Source organism: Sinocyclocheilus rhinocerous, unplaced genomic scaffold (assembly GCF_001515625.1).
Source record: "Sinocyclocheilus rhinocerous isolate Xijiao unplaced genomic scaffold, SAMN03320098_v1.1 scaffold1405, whole genome shotgun sequence".
Lineage (NCBI taxonomy): Eukaryota > Metazoa > Chordata > Actinopteri > Cypriniformes > Cyprinidae > Sinocyclocheilus > Sinocyclocheilus rhinocerous.
In genome coordinates this window covers 1,033,167-1,047,747 of record NW_015645543.1, presented here as the reverse complement: position 1 = coordinate 1,047,747, position 14,581 = coordinate 1,033,167, and the positions used below count along the sequence as shown (strand labels likewise).

The 14,581-nt window shown below is 38.7% G+C and overlaps 1 protein-coding gene across 1 annotated transcript in view; it reads right to left on the bottom strand.

Moving 5' to 3' along the window:
* The window catches only part of LOC107706503 (ephrin-A5b-like), a 59,414-nt gene extending 46,249 nt beyond the window's left edge, over positions 1-13,165 (bottom strand). Inside the window, exon 1 of the mRNA XM_016510233.1 lies at positions 12,366-13,165. Within this exon, the coding sequence (XP_016365719.1) occupies positions 12,366-12,490 (125 nt within the window). The 5' untranslated portion in view covers positions 12,491-13,165. The remainder of the gene's footprint in view (positions 1-12,365) is intronic.
* Positions 13,166-14,581: the final 1,416 nt, after the last annotated feature.

Sequence of the window (14,581 nt, the reverse complement as noted above, 5' to 3'; positions counted from 1 at the left end):
TATAATTATTAAAGCTTTAAAAACAAGATATTTGCAGATTTTTGTCCTCAACAAAACAAGCTACTGCTACTGTCAACTCAACATCACACATACAAAAAAAAAAAAAAAAAAAATATATATATATATATAGGCGAATAGATACAGGCGAATAGATAAATTATATTGATTTTATGGTGGTAAATCTGGTACTTTGGCTAAAAGATTTTATTGTCCTGAGGTTATACATTTTGTTTTGCCCTCAATGAGTCCCAGACAGTAAACTTATTCTTGATACAAAAAAAAAAATATTCTTGATACAGCAAATCTCTGTGCCATCAAGGGTTATTTGAGTGCAGCTGCAACCCAACAGAGCTGAATAATGACCTTAATGACTGAACACAAACACACAGACACACTCGCAAAACGAATAAAAACACCATTTTACAATCGGACCAAATGAGCAATTGGCAAATTTGCAGAGGACATTCAGAGGACCAAATCAGAACAAATCCAAATTTCTCTTTTTTTTCTTCTGCGAATCATAATTTAGCAGATGTTTGAGAACAGAAAAAAACTTGGAGGTGACTTTGATCTTTACAGCAGGACTTACTTCTTAAAGCACGAGAGTCTGTGAAATGGCCTGAGCGATTACCCTTGGCTGTCTTTTCAAACACTTATCAAACACTTTTATTTGAGAGATAAAACATTCTAAATGCATCATAAACATCTCAGAGTGGTGATTAGCTCAGGCTGGAACCCCATTGGCTGGAGGTGCTAATGGACTGAAGTCAAGAGAGCGATGGGAAGCTGCAGCCATGCGGTTGTGACCTTTCTGGCTTCGCCATCAAACTACATGCCCTGAGGTCAGTATAAACCGTATTATTTGGCCTCACGATCACAATTTTCATTGTCTCACTGAGAAAACCATAAACAATTAAACCCACTGAACTCCCACACCGGCTTCAACAAACCTAATTCTGGCCTACAACAAAGGGGCTGTGAAAAATGAGACTGCAAACGCAACGTTTTCGTTTTTCTTCAATGCGATGTGATAACATTATGAACTGGCATTTTGTACAAATTATCACATTTCAGCATCATTAAATAACGTTCACACCACAAGTGAAAAAGCCAGCGTCCAGGATGTCAGATTAAAAGGGTGCAAATGTGGCAGGACGTGCCGGTCCAGATAAGCACGACCGCAATGGGCTCTGTCTTCAACAGCACGTCTTCATCCCACGTGCACCAAATGAAATTAGATTCGCATTAAAATCGCACGGCGCTACACAATCATCTGAAAAGCATCTGGACTGAGTGATTTGCTCAATAGGCTCCGCTGTCCTGGCTCCATATGGCGAATTCAATGGCCACCGTGCGATATCACACCCGGGCAGGGAGTGGGGAGATAGGCAAAATAATCAAACGCAGAAAAGAGAAAACACAAAGTCATTATAAGACATCAGGGATGAGACAGAGGCAGACAGGGATTCATTCCCCCAGTGGGAAGGCAAAAAAATTGAGAGTGGCTGTGCGCTCGTATCCTAACACCCATATAACACATATTCCTTGCTTTCAAAGGCTGGTATGCATATCGGGATTATTCCTACAAGGGACTTGCCGACAAAAGATATTATCAGTTCGACAGGGTCGCCAGAGGGGATGGAAATGACATCAGAGTTAAAACGGACAATAAAAAGGGGTGAGAACTCGGTTGAGCCCGGGCTACAGCCCAGCGTAAGCCATTTCATCCCCACTGTATCTGATATCAGCCCTTAAGACAGAGTCCGTGGACGTAGCAGACAACTGGCGACGGAGAAAGAGAGGGGAGAAGGGAGCGACTATGAGGGGGCCTGTGCATCCACTAACCTTCTCACTTTCACACCGGAGCAAACTTTAGGTGTCCCGAAGTGAGTATGAATTATATGAAGGATAATATGAGAACATAACTTACGAATCACTCTCTGATGGCAGGGACCAGCCCAACTATTAAAGTTGTAAATTCGACTGTAGTGGTCGTTCTCTCCACTTATGAAATACAGTGGCATGCTTTTAAGGGTGATCGATCTTTAAATGAACTTACTATGCAAATCACCTGAACCTGAAGTGAATTTGAGGCTAATAAGAATGAATATGTTCTGCATTCAGGCCTCTACTACGCTAATCTGCCTGAAGATACTCAACCCATCAAAACCTTATTGGTTTCCCCAGATCTGCAGAGCCCCTGCTGATGATTCAATTGGTGGGTTCTGGTAACCACTCCCCTCAATTGCTTTGTTCCATGCCCCAGTTTTCAATAGTAAACAGCCACATCATAACATACTCGTAGTAGCGTGCTGTAAAGCGTGATTGAGAATTAAAAATAAACACATTGACAAAAATGTTTTAAAATATTAAAACACAACCTTTTTGGTTTAAAAAATGTAGAAATGATAAATGTCAAAAGATAAATTGGTGTATATGTTATGATAGAATTTATATAAAATAACTGAATTATATTTATGGTAATTAAAAAAAAAACTTGCTTTCAGAAACATGCTATAGGGAAAATCTGTGGCTGGCAATAGCAGTAGCACTTGAACATCCCATGTGTGTTGCGTGTCTAGACCTGAACAACTGAACTCCCACATCCATCCACACCAATAGTCACAAGATACTGAGACTTTTTTTTTCAAATCAAATACTCATCTGGCCAACAAAACACAAAACAACAAAATCTTTCTGACTTTAAACGTTCATATTTTTAGCGAAGAAAATTCTGTTCATTTCTAAAAAACAAAAAAGTTGAAAAATCCTTTTTAATCATACAATATTAATCTGTTCATGAAAGCCTGGAATCAAGGTATCATAAATTTTAGCACACTTTCATTAAATTTGTAACAATACTTGACACATAAATCCTTTATCAAAAAATGACATCAAATCTACATGTTTAAAAATATATTTATTATACATCAATATATAAATCTTTCATAACATTGCATTTACTATGAGTAATTAACGTAATCCTGTAATTATTAAAACAGTAAATTGCTGCAAATTAGTGCGTGCAGGTTTGAGAACATTAGAAGGTGATGATTTGAAGGATTTTCTTTGTGTCTTTTCAGGGAAGCAGAAATGCCCAGAGGGCCATATAGGTACAGCCATTAAAATGGTTTATTTGTTTCCTGAGCACATTTAGTGCTTATGTTTCCATCGGAAGCCTTTATGGCATCGCAATAATATTTATGTCCAAGACAGATGGTTTCCTTTGAGTTACAATGGGATCGTATTTCTGTTCATGTCTTGTGGTTGCACAAAATTCCTCCTGACAAATTTATCGTTTTTTGGATAAGATTTCTAATTCTAATGAAGCCTGTGCATGCACGGTTATAAATTTACTGGATGAATGGCGGTGGAACATACATTTTTTAATTTATTGTATAACATGAAAAATAATTTTGAACTATTTCTGTTGGGAAACAGACATATAGGTACATAATTTAGGATATTTAGACATTGGAGAATTATAAGCAACTTTTAAAACAAAACATAAATATATATATATATATATATAGAAACATGAAATATAAAAAACAAGGTGTTTTTAAATCACATTTAAATGCTAACAAATACAAATAAGAAAATATTCATAAATATGCATCATGTAAAAGTATTCATATGTATCATGTAAATTACAGTAAAATTGTATATATGTAGCCATAAAAGCAGCTATTCAAATTCATAATAAATAGCACAACAGCTCTAAACCAACAAAAGCTCCCATCCTAATCCTAAAAAGAAAAGATTTATCTGTGCATTTACTCATGTTTTTAATCACATTTGGGATTATTCCCCCTGCTTCATGCTTCAAAATGTTGGCAAACCAAAAAAGGCAGCAAAGCTGACATAGAAAAAAAAAACAGCTTCTTTTTTTGATCACTGACCACATCCTTATTCCTGAGATATACTGCAATACATACTGAAGCAGGAATGTAATGTTAATTATTCAGCCTAATAAAATGTGACACTTCCAGTTTGCACCTTTCCCAGTTTCAATGTTTTGCTTTACGTCAGTTCTTACAGTCCAAGTGATCAAATTGGGAGGACCAATAATGATTAGTTTCAGTTAACTAGTGCTTTACGATGATTCAAAGAAAGCCTGAGGGGAAGAAACCTTCATTTCCTGCAGACTCCCTGAATGGTCGCGGGGCTGCTTTGAAACAGGATGATACTGGTTAGCGGCTCATTGTCTATTAGACAAAGTAGGGCTGTTCGCCCATTAGCACCTCTTTGTACTGACTGCTCAAGGTGTGACGCACAACATGTCACAGGAGCAGCGAGAGCACGCCTGCAGTTTCACTGATTCACATGAGAGTTCAAAGGATTCATAACAATGGCACACGCCCATATGCATATTGAAAATGCAATTTTGATTGCATTACAAATCAAATGAACAAGCAGTGCATCACTATTTATAACAAAAAAAAAGTCATGTTTACAGTCACACCAACTGGGCGAACAGCTCCCAGTTTGACCGTCACGTATCTTCCGTGTGCTTGTTTAGCCAGAAGGTCACTTTCGGAATAGGAAGTGCTTGATTGACTAGTGGCTGACACTTTGTCCTGCTTCTTTGTGATGACCTGTTACTCCAGCTGCCCTCTCATCCCCTGCAATGTTTGCTGCCCCACGCACGCGATCCCACTCCCGGCTGCCAGCAGTGCGCTTGTCCGCCTTGCCGCTTCGCTGCACCCTCTCATCGCATTACTTCTGCTATTCTAACTTTTCCATCAATTATGCACAAGAATAACTGAGGCCTGGCCGCAGCAGATACATAAAAGAGGAGTGGATGCCTCCATGACTCCACCGTCTGCCAGCATGTTCCCCCTACCAGTGATACTAGTGCCAGAGCGCCAGCGTACGGTCGCACGAGTCTGGTTTATGATGTCTGTGGCGTAAATCAAACGTGCAAATTTGTTGTATTGAGTAACGCGAACATTTTAAGACTAGTTTACTTGCTTGGAATGGGATCGACATACTAGGTTGAAACGGATAGGAATCAATAAACTGTTCGTTCTTTTGCATTGATTGACTGAAAGATCTACACAGTTTGGAAGGAAATCAGTTGTAAGGCATTAAAAAAAGGGCTGAAAAGGGCTACAAAAGAAGGAAACCTACTCCCAGATCTGCTGCTGTTCCGTTCAAAACACAAAATGGAAGCAAGATTGAAAATGGCCGCTTGTACATTCCTACGTCTGCTAGAAAAATACTAGTAGACTAGTCATACTGACAAGAAAGGACGGGCAACTAACTCATAGATAATGACAAATGTGATGAAAGTGTCATTAAATGACTAAAACAGAGAGAAAATGATTTAATGCTATTTAATAATCTGTGGTCAAATCTACAGTATTCAAAGTAGATGAGAATAAATTAATTTACAAAAAAAGTCATCCACCACAAAATAGCAAAACGCTGACCTCAAGATTCCAATGATGGTCACATTGACCTCATTTTCTCAGCATTGCGTGTGAAGGTTTGTTGGCCAGACTTTTGACTCTGAGATCGCAAACAGCGTTTAATATTTTATGGCTCCCAATGCTCGGAGCGTACTCAAATTTGTAACAAGGAAATGCTTTACCACTTACCACAGACTGATCGTCCACTATAAAATGCTCCGCAATCTCAAACCAAGAATGTCACGAGAACATCTAGATTCCAAAAAGTTTATTTTGACCTTTGTTTTTGTTTTTTTTTTGTTTTTTTGAAAGAGAGACACATTTCTAAATATTAATTGATGAATGTGCAACATTCAAAAACATCAGCCAAACAAATCTTAAGCAATTAACAGCCTAAATAAAGTGTTTTTTTAATTATTATTATTGGGTTTATCTAGAAATTAACTATTAAATTACTTACTTCATTATCCTTGGAAAGTTTGCAGTTTTGTGCTTTTATTTTCGTTCATAAAAGGTTTGGTAAATTGAACACGTCACATTGTGTTTTTCTCAATATTTAATTAACAATCTGTTGATTTTGTTGGAGCACCACCATAGCCATAATTGCAATATGTTCGTAATAATGCAGCCAAATTTTTTTTTTTTTTAAGATGTATGTCCTTCTCCACAGCACAAAAAAATTCATCATCCAATTTTTTAATGCTTTGAATAAGAGAAATATTTAATGGTAGGGAGCTTTAAAGAATTCTTGTAGGCTCTTTTTCTGGATGAGAAAGAAAGATTTAAGGTATTCTTCAGCCAAAAGTCCCTCATTTGTGCAGGTGTAAGCAGTTTTAAGGTTACAGACCAAGTTCAAATCTGTGAGACAAGTTTTTCAAGCTATGAAGCCTTCTCTCTCTCTCTCTCGTTTTCTTGTTCTTTCTTTCATGCTAACTCTTGCCAAGTCAGTCCATTTTTATTAGCTTAGCCTGTCGAACAAATGCTTCCTTCATTATTTCTCATTGCGATTAAATGTGCCGTAATGAACGGCACAAAGAGCAAACCGCTCCGCGCTTTCGCGGTGAAAGAATGCGCAAAGAAGTCATTATCACATGCTACATTTTCCTTCAATTCTTATCAAGGAGGTTTAGTAAACTTTAGGGTTCTTTCAGGAGCTTTATCAGGTCATTAAGGTCTGAAGCTGATTAATATGAATGGTTGTTGAGGTCGTGGCTCTCCGAGGGAGACACAGAAGGGTGAAGGGGTTCAGAGGAAGTGTTAGGTTGAAACGGATAGGAATCAATAAACTGTTCGTTCTTTTGCATTGATTGACTGAAAGATCTACACAGTTTGGAAGGAAATCAGTTGTAAGGCATTAAAAAAAGGGCTGAAAAGGGCTACAAAAGAAGGAAACCTACTCCCAGATCTGCTGCTGTTCCGTTCAAAACACAAAATGGAAGCAAGATTGAAAATGGCCGCTTGTACATTCCTACGTCTGCTAGAAAAATACTAGTAGACTAGTCATACTGACAAGAAAGGACGGGCAACTAACTCATAGATAATGACAAATGTGATGAAAGTGTCATTAAATGACTAAAACAGAGAGAAAATGATTTAATGCTATTTAATAATCTGTGGTCAAATCTACAGTATTCAAAGTAGATGAGAATAAATTAATTTACAAAAAAAGTCATCCACCACAAAATAGCAAAACGCTGACCTCAAGATTCCAATGATGGTCACATTGACCTCATTTTCTCAGCATTGCGTGTGAAGGTTTGTTGGCCAGACTTTTGACTCTGAGATCGCAAACAGCGTTTAATATTTTATGGCTCCCAACGCTCGGAGCGTACTCAAATTTGTAACAAGGAAATGCTTTACCACTTACCACAGACTGATCGTCCACTATAAAATGCTCCGCAATCTCAAACCAAGAATGTCACGAGAACATCTAGATTCCAAAAAGTTTATTTTGACCTTTGTTTTTGTTTTTTTTTGTTTTTTTGAAAGAGAGACACATTTCTAAATATTAATTGATGAATGTGCAACATTCAAAAACATCAGCCAAACAAATCTTAAGCAATTAACAGCCTAAATAAAGTGTTTTTTTAATTATTATTATTGGGTTTATCTAGAAATTAACTATTAAATTACTTACTTCATTATCCTTGGAAAGTTTGCAGTTTTGTGCTTTTATTTTCGTTCATAAAAGGTTTGGTAAATTGAACACGTCACATTGTGTTTTTCTCAATATTTAATTAACAATCTGTTGATTTTGTTGGAGCACCACCATAGCCATAATTGCAATATGTTCGTAATAATGCAGCCAAATTTTTTTTTTTTTTAAGATGTATGTCCTTCTCCACAGCACAAAAAAATTCATCATCCAATTTTTTAATGCTTTGAATAAGAGAAATATTTAATGGTAGGGAGCTTTAAAGAATTCTTGTAGGCTCTTTTTCTGGATGAGAAAGAAAGATTTAAGGTATTCTTCAGCCAAAAGTCCCTCATTTGTGCAGGTGTAAGCAGTTTTAAGGTTACAGACCAAGTTCAAATCTGTGAGACAAGTTTTTCAAGCTATGAAGCCTTCTCTCTCTCTCTCTCGTTTTCTTGTTCTTTCTTTCATGCTAACTCTTGCCAAGTCAGTCCATTTTTATTAGCTTAGCCTGTCGAACAAATGCTTCCTTCATTATTTCTCATTGCGATTAAATGTGCCGTAATGAACGGCACAAAGAGCAAACCGCTCCGCGCTTTCGCGGTGAAAGAATGCGCAAAGAAGTCATTATCACATGCTACATTTTCCTTCAATTCTTATCAAGGAGGTTTAGTAAACTTTAGGGTTCTTTCAGGAGCTTTATCAGGTCATTAAGGTCTGAAGCTGATTAATATGAATGGTTGTTGAGGTCGTGGCTCTCCGAGGGAGACACAGAAGGGTGAAGGGGTTCAGAGGAAGTGTTTTGTATCTTTACACAATGGGCCGATGACCTCCTAAGCCCTTTAGTGCCTCTCTGTTAATACCTTCAGCCAAGCCTTCAAAGACTACAGCAAAGACATTTCACCACTCACAGTTTAAAAGCTCACCGTGTATGAGGGGCTTACCTCGAGCAAACATAGAGACCGGAAATGCATCAGCTATCATCTAAAGTTCAGAGAGGACGAGCGATCGCTGTGATGATTCAAGCGTGATTTCGTAAAATGAAAAGAGAACCGGTCGACTTTAATTTAAAAAAAGAGGCACTCCCAGAATTCTTGCTGAGACGCAATCATGACAGTTTATTAGCGGAACGCGAGACCGGAGCACAGAAGGAAGGGGGCCAGGCACCTCTCGGTGTGTTAGGGGTCATCAAACAGCAGGATGTTCTAGTTACCCTGCAGGAGAACTTTCTCTCTGCTGGAATGAATCTTCCGATACCCCAAATCTTTTGAGAGCGCCAGCACATCGCCATACAGCCCTGGAGGGTTAATCGGGATGGGGTGCGATTGTGGGACTCAAACGAGAAGCCTGCGGTTCCCATCTGTAACTCTTTCCAGTCCTTAGTCGGTCTATATTTCCTTCTACAAGCCACGTTGTATGCACTTCCTGCATGTAAGAGCCTAAATACTTTAAACTCTGGCAAAGATCCACTAAGACAGGAACAATGGCACCCTTTCACGTGGGCTGGGAGAAGACCGGGGTCTTCAGACCAGTCAATATTTGGACATGATTTTTTTCTCCCCATTTAAAATCCAAGTGGAACCGAGCAGCAGGAGGCCAGAAGTGCCAGCGAGGGAAAAGCAGGGTAAACATGCGGAACAATACAAACTGAACCCCAGACAATACCACCGAACAGCTATCACAATATCAACTGGCCACAAACCGCAAACCATGGGCTTTGTTTTTAAAGTGGGGATTAAAACTGAGCCGGCACAAAAAGGAAACCATTTGAGGTCATATTGCGCAAGCTAGAGTTAAGAGGTGAAAAAGAGATGGCTTTACGGGAGATCCATGACATTTGCCATTTCTGTAATAAAGAAATGAGCAGGGAAAGACAACCGAGAAAGCGTTTAAGTGTGAAATGTTACAAAAAACCCAAGTCTAAAGAGGCCGGGCGTACTATTCACTACACCACCTGACTGAGAAGGCTTCAAAAACTATAGGAAAAGTGCCACATCTGTTACTGAGAGATTTGAGAGGCATTATCAGTGATTAAAACGGGACTCGGTCAGAATGCTGAAATCCCTCTCCCCAGCTGTTAGGTCCATTCGACAGACCTCTTTGATGGACAGCGGTATCGGCTTCCATGGCACCACATACACAAACAGCCAGAAGATTAAGGTAGGAATTCAATACTGATTTCTGACTGATCCTGCCTATCAACAACAAATAAACAGGTTTCATTTTCAACATAAGACCTATTTGAGTTTAAAATTCCAGGAACTAGCAGAAAAAATATTGACAAATGAATATATTTGCGATGTAGATCGCATATCTGGATTACACGAACACTACTTTCTCAGAAACACAGGATAGAGAAGGAAAATATAAGCTCTCTATCTCAAGCCAATCCAGTAATGCCTCAGAAAGAACACGTCTCGAACTAAGAAATGACTAATCTGAGAACGAGCTGGGAAAGTTCAGAGGAAATCTGCCAACTTGAATTGAATTTGTAATTGCAAACGGCATGGACTGCATTGGAGAGGAAAAAAAGAGCCTCCGAAACCCAGTGAAGCTTGTAAGACCACCATATGTAGAGCAAGACAGAGGCTTACATATGAATGGGTGCGCTGCAAATCTCAGGCCAAAAACTAAAGGAGCCATTCCCCCCTAAATCCTCTAAAGAATCTCTATAGACTCCGTCGTACTCACTCATGTGAAAATACTAGCAATCACCGCCGCACTAAAGTGCAACTCCTACGCTTGCAAAATAACGATTAAGAGATAAGCCTGTCTGCGTGCTTTGAAAAAAAATTAATAAACAGTTATGTTTCTCATTATTATAGTACGTTGTTTGTCACTAAATGCCATTGAGCTATTAAGAACTTCAATTAAAGCTCTAATGTAGGCAATCTTTCTGACAAATTAATATTTCATGGCACGGCTATCTAAATCTTTGAGTTGGACTCTTGCACAGCTGTCTCTAATGTTCGTAATTTAGCCATGTTAATGAGCGACATTAAGAGAGGAAGATGCGGCACAACACAATGAACCGATCAAGCATCTTAAAAGCTAGCAAAGAACTGGTCTTTAGAGGGTCCGATAATCTAAATCAATGTCTAAATGAAACAGTCCAACATGAGATCCATGTACAGACACATTCTGATCAGAAGGTTACTTGTTTTGTTGGTTATGAGTGACATTCGGGGCCCCAAGGTCTTGCCAAAGAGTGCTGCTACATTATACAGCACAGCCAGATTTGAATTAGGCCATTGGGTGAGTGTTTGAATGTGAATGAGAGATACTCATTTGAACTAACTCATTTATTTGCTAGAGGGGCCTCATTTTGCCCGGACAAAACCAAGGGAGGGAGTCTCCAACACACACACGCAGATATTCATGATCACACAAACACACATTTCTGCCAAGCTATAGAAACCGGGCTCGCCCTCAGATTCACCCTAACCAGAGCTCAATACTGTCCGATGATGGTTAACCGCAGCCTTGTGCTGTTATCACTGAACGTGTGACCCCTCTCTCATGAGCATGCACCCAACTGGGCATCAGCCACTCCTGAAATGCCTCTCTGGGTTTGACCCATTGTGTAAAGCCAGCATGGGGCTGGGGTGCAGGGCAGAGAGAAAGCCCCATGGCAACTGAAGAGGGACAACCGAGAATGGGGATGAGCTGGAATCACAGCGCTTCCAGGCAACTCAAGACTTGCGGCAAAGAGAAGGGGACAGCGAGCCTGATGTAATTTCAATATAAATATATTTCTTATATGTTAGTTGTTAAAAAGCTGTTAAGCAAATTATTTCTCACATGAATAATAATAGATTACGTTATGAATACTGGCTTATTCAAAAAGCTCATTGACATTTAACACACCCAAACTATTAACAGCCATCAAATCAACTTATTCAAGTATTTCACATTCAGCCAGAAAAGTACTTATTTCGACTCCTGGTGCTATTTTTCATTAACACCCTTCACTGCACAGGAAGGTTATATTACCTTATTAGAAAACCTTTATTGAAATCCATTACTAGCCCATTTTCAGCCACACATTTTATAAATGCTTCAAAAGAAATATGAATTGATAAAATTGTGCCCTTTTAGAATTATGATAACAAGCAAAATCACATTCAAAGAGGTAAATTGGATTTTAAATAACAACTGACCATTGAGCCATGATATTTGTTTCTAATGATGTTTCGAGGGCAATGTCTAGGACAAGATAGTGGCAAGGGGTAATGACTTTTTACTTTTAAAGAGCATCGAGCTTGCCTGTCAATCTCCCAAAAGCAGAAAGAAATCCCAATCATAAGCTGGCTAAAGTTATAGGAATGAGGTAAAAAAAAAGGCATTAAAAAGTATGTATGTATATATATATATATATATATATAGCCTATAGCCTACCTATATATATAAACTAAAGCTCTGTATAAACTAATTAGCTTGTTAGTGTGGTTTTAGTGTTAACCCCTCCAAACAGACAACCAACGTAGATTTTATAACAATTTGCGCTTCATTTATTTTCGCAATTCCTTGCGCCGTCTCTTGCCATGCTAGTACCTTCATATAGTTTTGCCATAGAGTTTACTGTAAAATAGCGCTGTTGGGTGTCTATCGCGCATTTTGTTAGAAGTTTCGCCCTTACTATGTAGTGACTGTTGTATCATCAGTGAAACTTATTCAAACGATCCTGACGGCTTGACGAACCTGTTCAGTTCGCCGCCGCATTATATTTCGCCTGATATTCGGCGGACGGTGGTGCTTCTAAATGAAAGAAGTGAAACGGCGTTTTAGTATATCTACTGCGCAAGTAACTAACTCACCTTGGGTTTGTTCGGTTCCAGTAGACAGCGTAGCGATCCGCCACAACCTTAGATGCCGGTTCCAGGCCCAACACAGACATCCACAGGCTGATCAACACAAAATAAAACATCTCCACCTGCGGCATTTCGGAAAGTTTCAATCGCAGCCCCCTTCGATACAGCGTTCCGGTGATAAAGAACTGCGCGACCCGTCAGCTTTTCCTTGAATATCCCACGCGTGGAATTTGTTCTCTTTAAATTATGTTTCTTTTATTGTAAAAAAGATGAAAACATCTATACGACCGCAGTGCACGGAATGCCACAGTCCTTTAAAGAGTCACAGTTACATGTAAATTATTATTAGAAGAAACACTAAGAAGCCGGTTAATGCGCTCGCTGTCTGTCTATAGTCCAGTCTGATAAGGCGTTCATCTCAAGCACATCCTTTCGTGCGATTTATCGACTTGGTTTTCCACAAGGAAGGAAAACAATTAGTCAAATTCCAGGTCCTTTGAATATTCACTTCTCATTTCAAAACCCTTAAGATCTTCAGCGCGGTTGGTCACTGTAGTTAGTTTGAGTGAGTGAAAACAGCGTGTGTCCACTGGCACCTCATTCTCCAATATGTGAATGAAGACCTGCGCTCTCTTTGTATGGTCAGACCTTGACGTTTATAAACTGAATTTATGTAGACACTGTCCTGAAGCGATGTCTTCTGATTAGGAAACCAAACTATCTTTGGGAACGAAACGCAAAAAAGGTTTCAGCGTATTCAAGATTCAATATTAAGATACAGTCCACAACAGTAACCTTCCAGGCAGCTGAGTTGGTCAGGGTGCATGAGCCATGCTGTCTCAGAAAGAGAGAGAGAGACGGAACAGTTCCAGCGATCGCTCTCTTTCTCATTGGTTTGCATTTTGAATGATGGGCGTCTCGGTTACAAAAACTACATCCCGCCTCCAAAAGTGGTAGAACTGCTTTTTTACGGCGTGTGATACTCAAGAATATATTCACAGGGTAATATTACTTGAAAGAGTTCCTACTTTTTTTTTGCAGTGACTAGACAATATATTTTGGAAAAATATAAAATTTATTTTACTGCATACATTTACATTACATTTTCTATATAAAAAAGAAAAAATATGTTGCGATATGAACAACCAGTCAGTAAAGTGTACATTTGACTCGTAAAAAGCAGTAGGTAGGAAGAAATAAAAGACCGTTTCTTGTTTTAAATGCTTTCCAAAATCTATAACTGGTGAGACTGATCTCGATTTACACACACACACACACACATATATATATATATATATATATACATACATATATATATAGGCTATATATATTACAAGCAAATGAGCCGATTCTGATACCGATTGCCCATTTTTTCAAAAGACAAGATTGAAAGAGTACGTGAACAAGAACATGAACAACTGGCCTTAAACAAAGAACAAAAAAAATTTATAAATCTGTAGCCATTTGAAATTAGAGTCAACCACTGCATTTGAATCACAATCTAAACAAAGATGCATGAGCAGTTTAGCTTTGAGAAAAGTATGCTAAAAATGCAAATTCATGCTCTGCCAGTAGGCGGTGCTTACAGCCGCAATACCATGTTTTTCTTGGTTACCGCTGTAAACAAAGCAGCGCTGCGCTTATAAATACTACTTTATTATGCATTATACGAGGTTAGTTGAAAATAAAATAAAATGCCTTTTCTGAAGACAGTGAGTTTCCTTCTACATTCATATAATCCTCCACGCCAATTGAATATTTAGGATTTTCTTAGAATATTTCCAACATTGCCAACAGTGAGCTTGCTGCCTGTGCCTGTATTTTCTCTGCTTGCGCGTCTATTCTCGTACAGTCTCTGGCCTCTATTAACGTCCTGTTTATAGACTTAGTAATATTTCTACATATTTCTAGGGATGAAGTACTAAAATACAAAACAATGGGAAGCTGTGCCTGCATGATGGGCCAGTCTTTGGCACAAAAAGTAATTTCAACCAGCAGTGTTTAAGCTGGTGGTGACACTAACCGGTCCTAACCCATAAAACTGAAAACTTTTGAACCTCATCCTGTTTAATTAGGGCAGCATGTTCTCAACACGAGTAAAATCTAATCTCTTTTTGCAGTTCAGAAAATGCTTTTTAAAAATATCTGGGAGTAAAATGTACAGTGTAACATTTCTAGAAAATTCAAGGAACGCCTACAGATTGTGTACTTATAATACATAG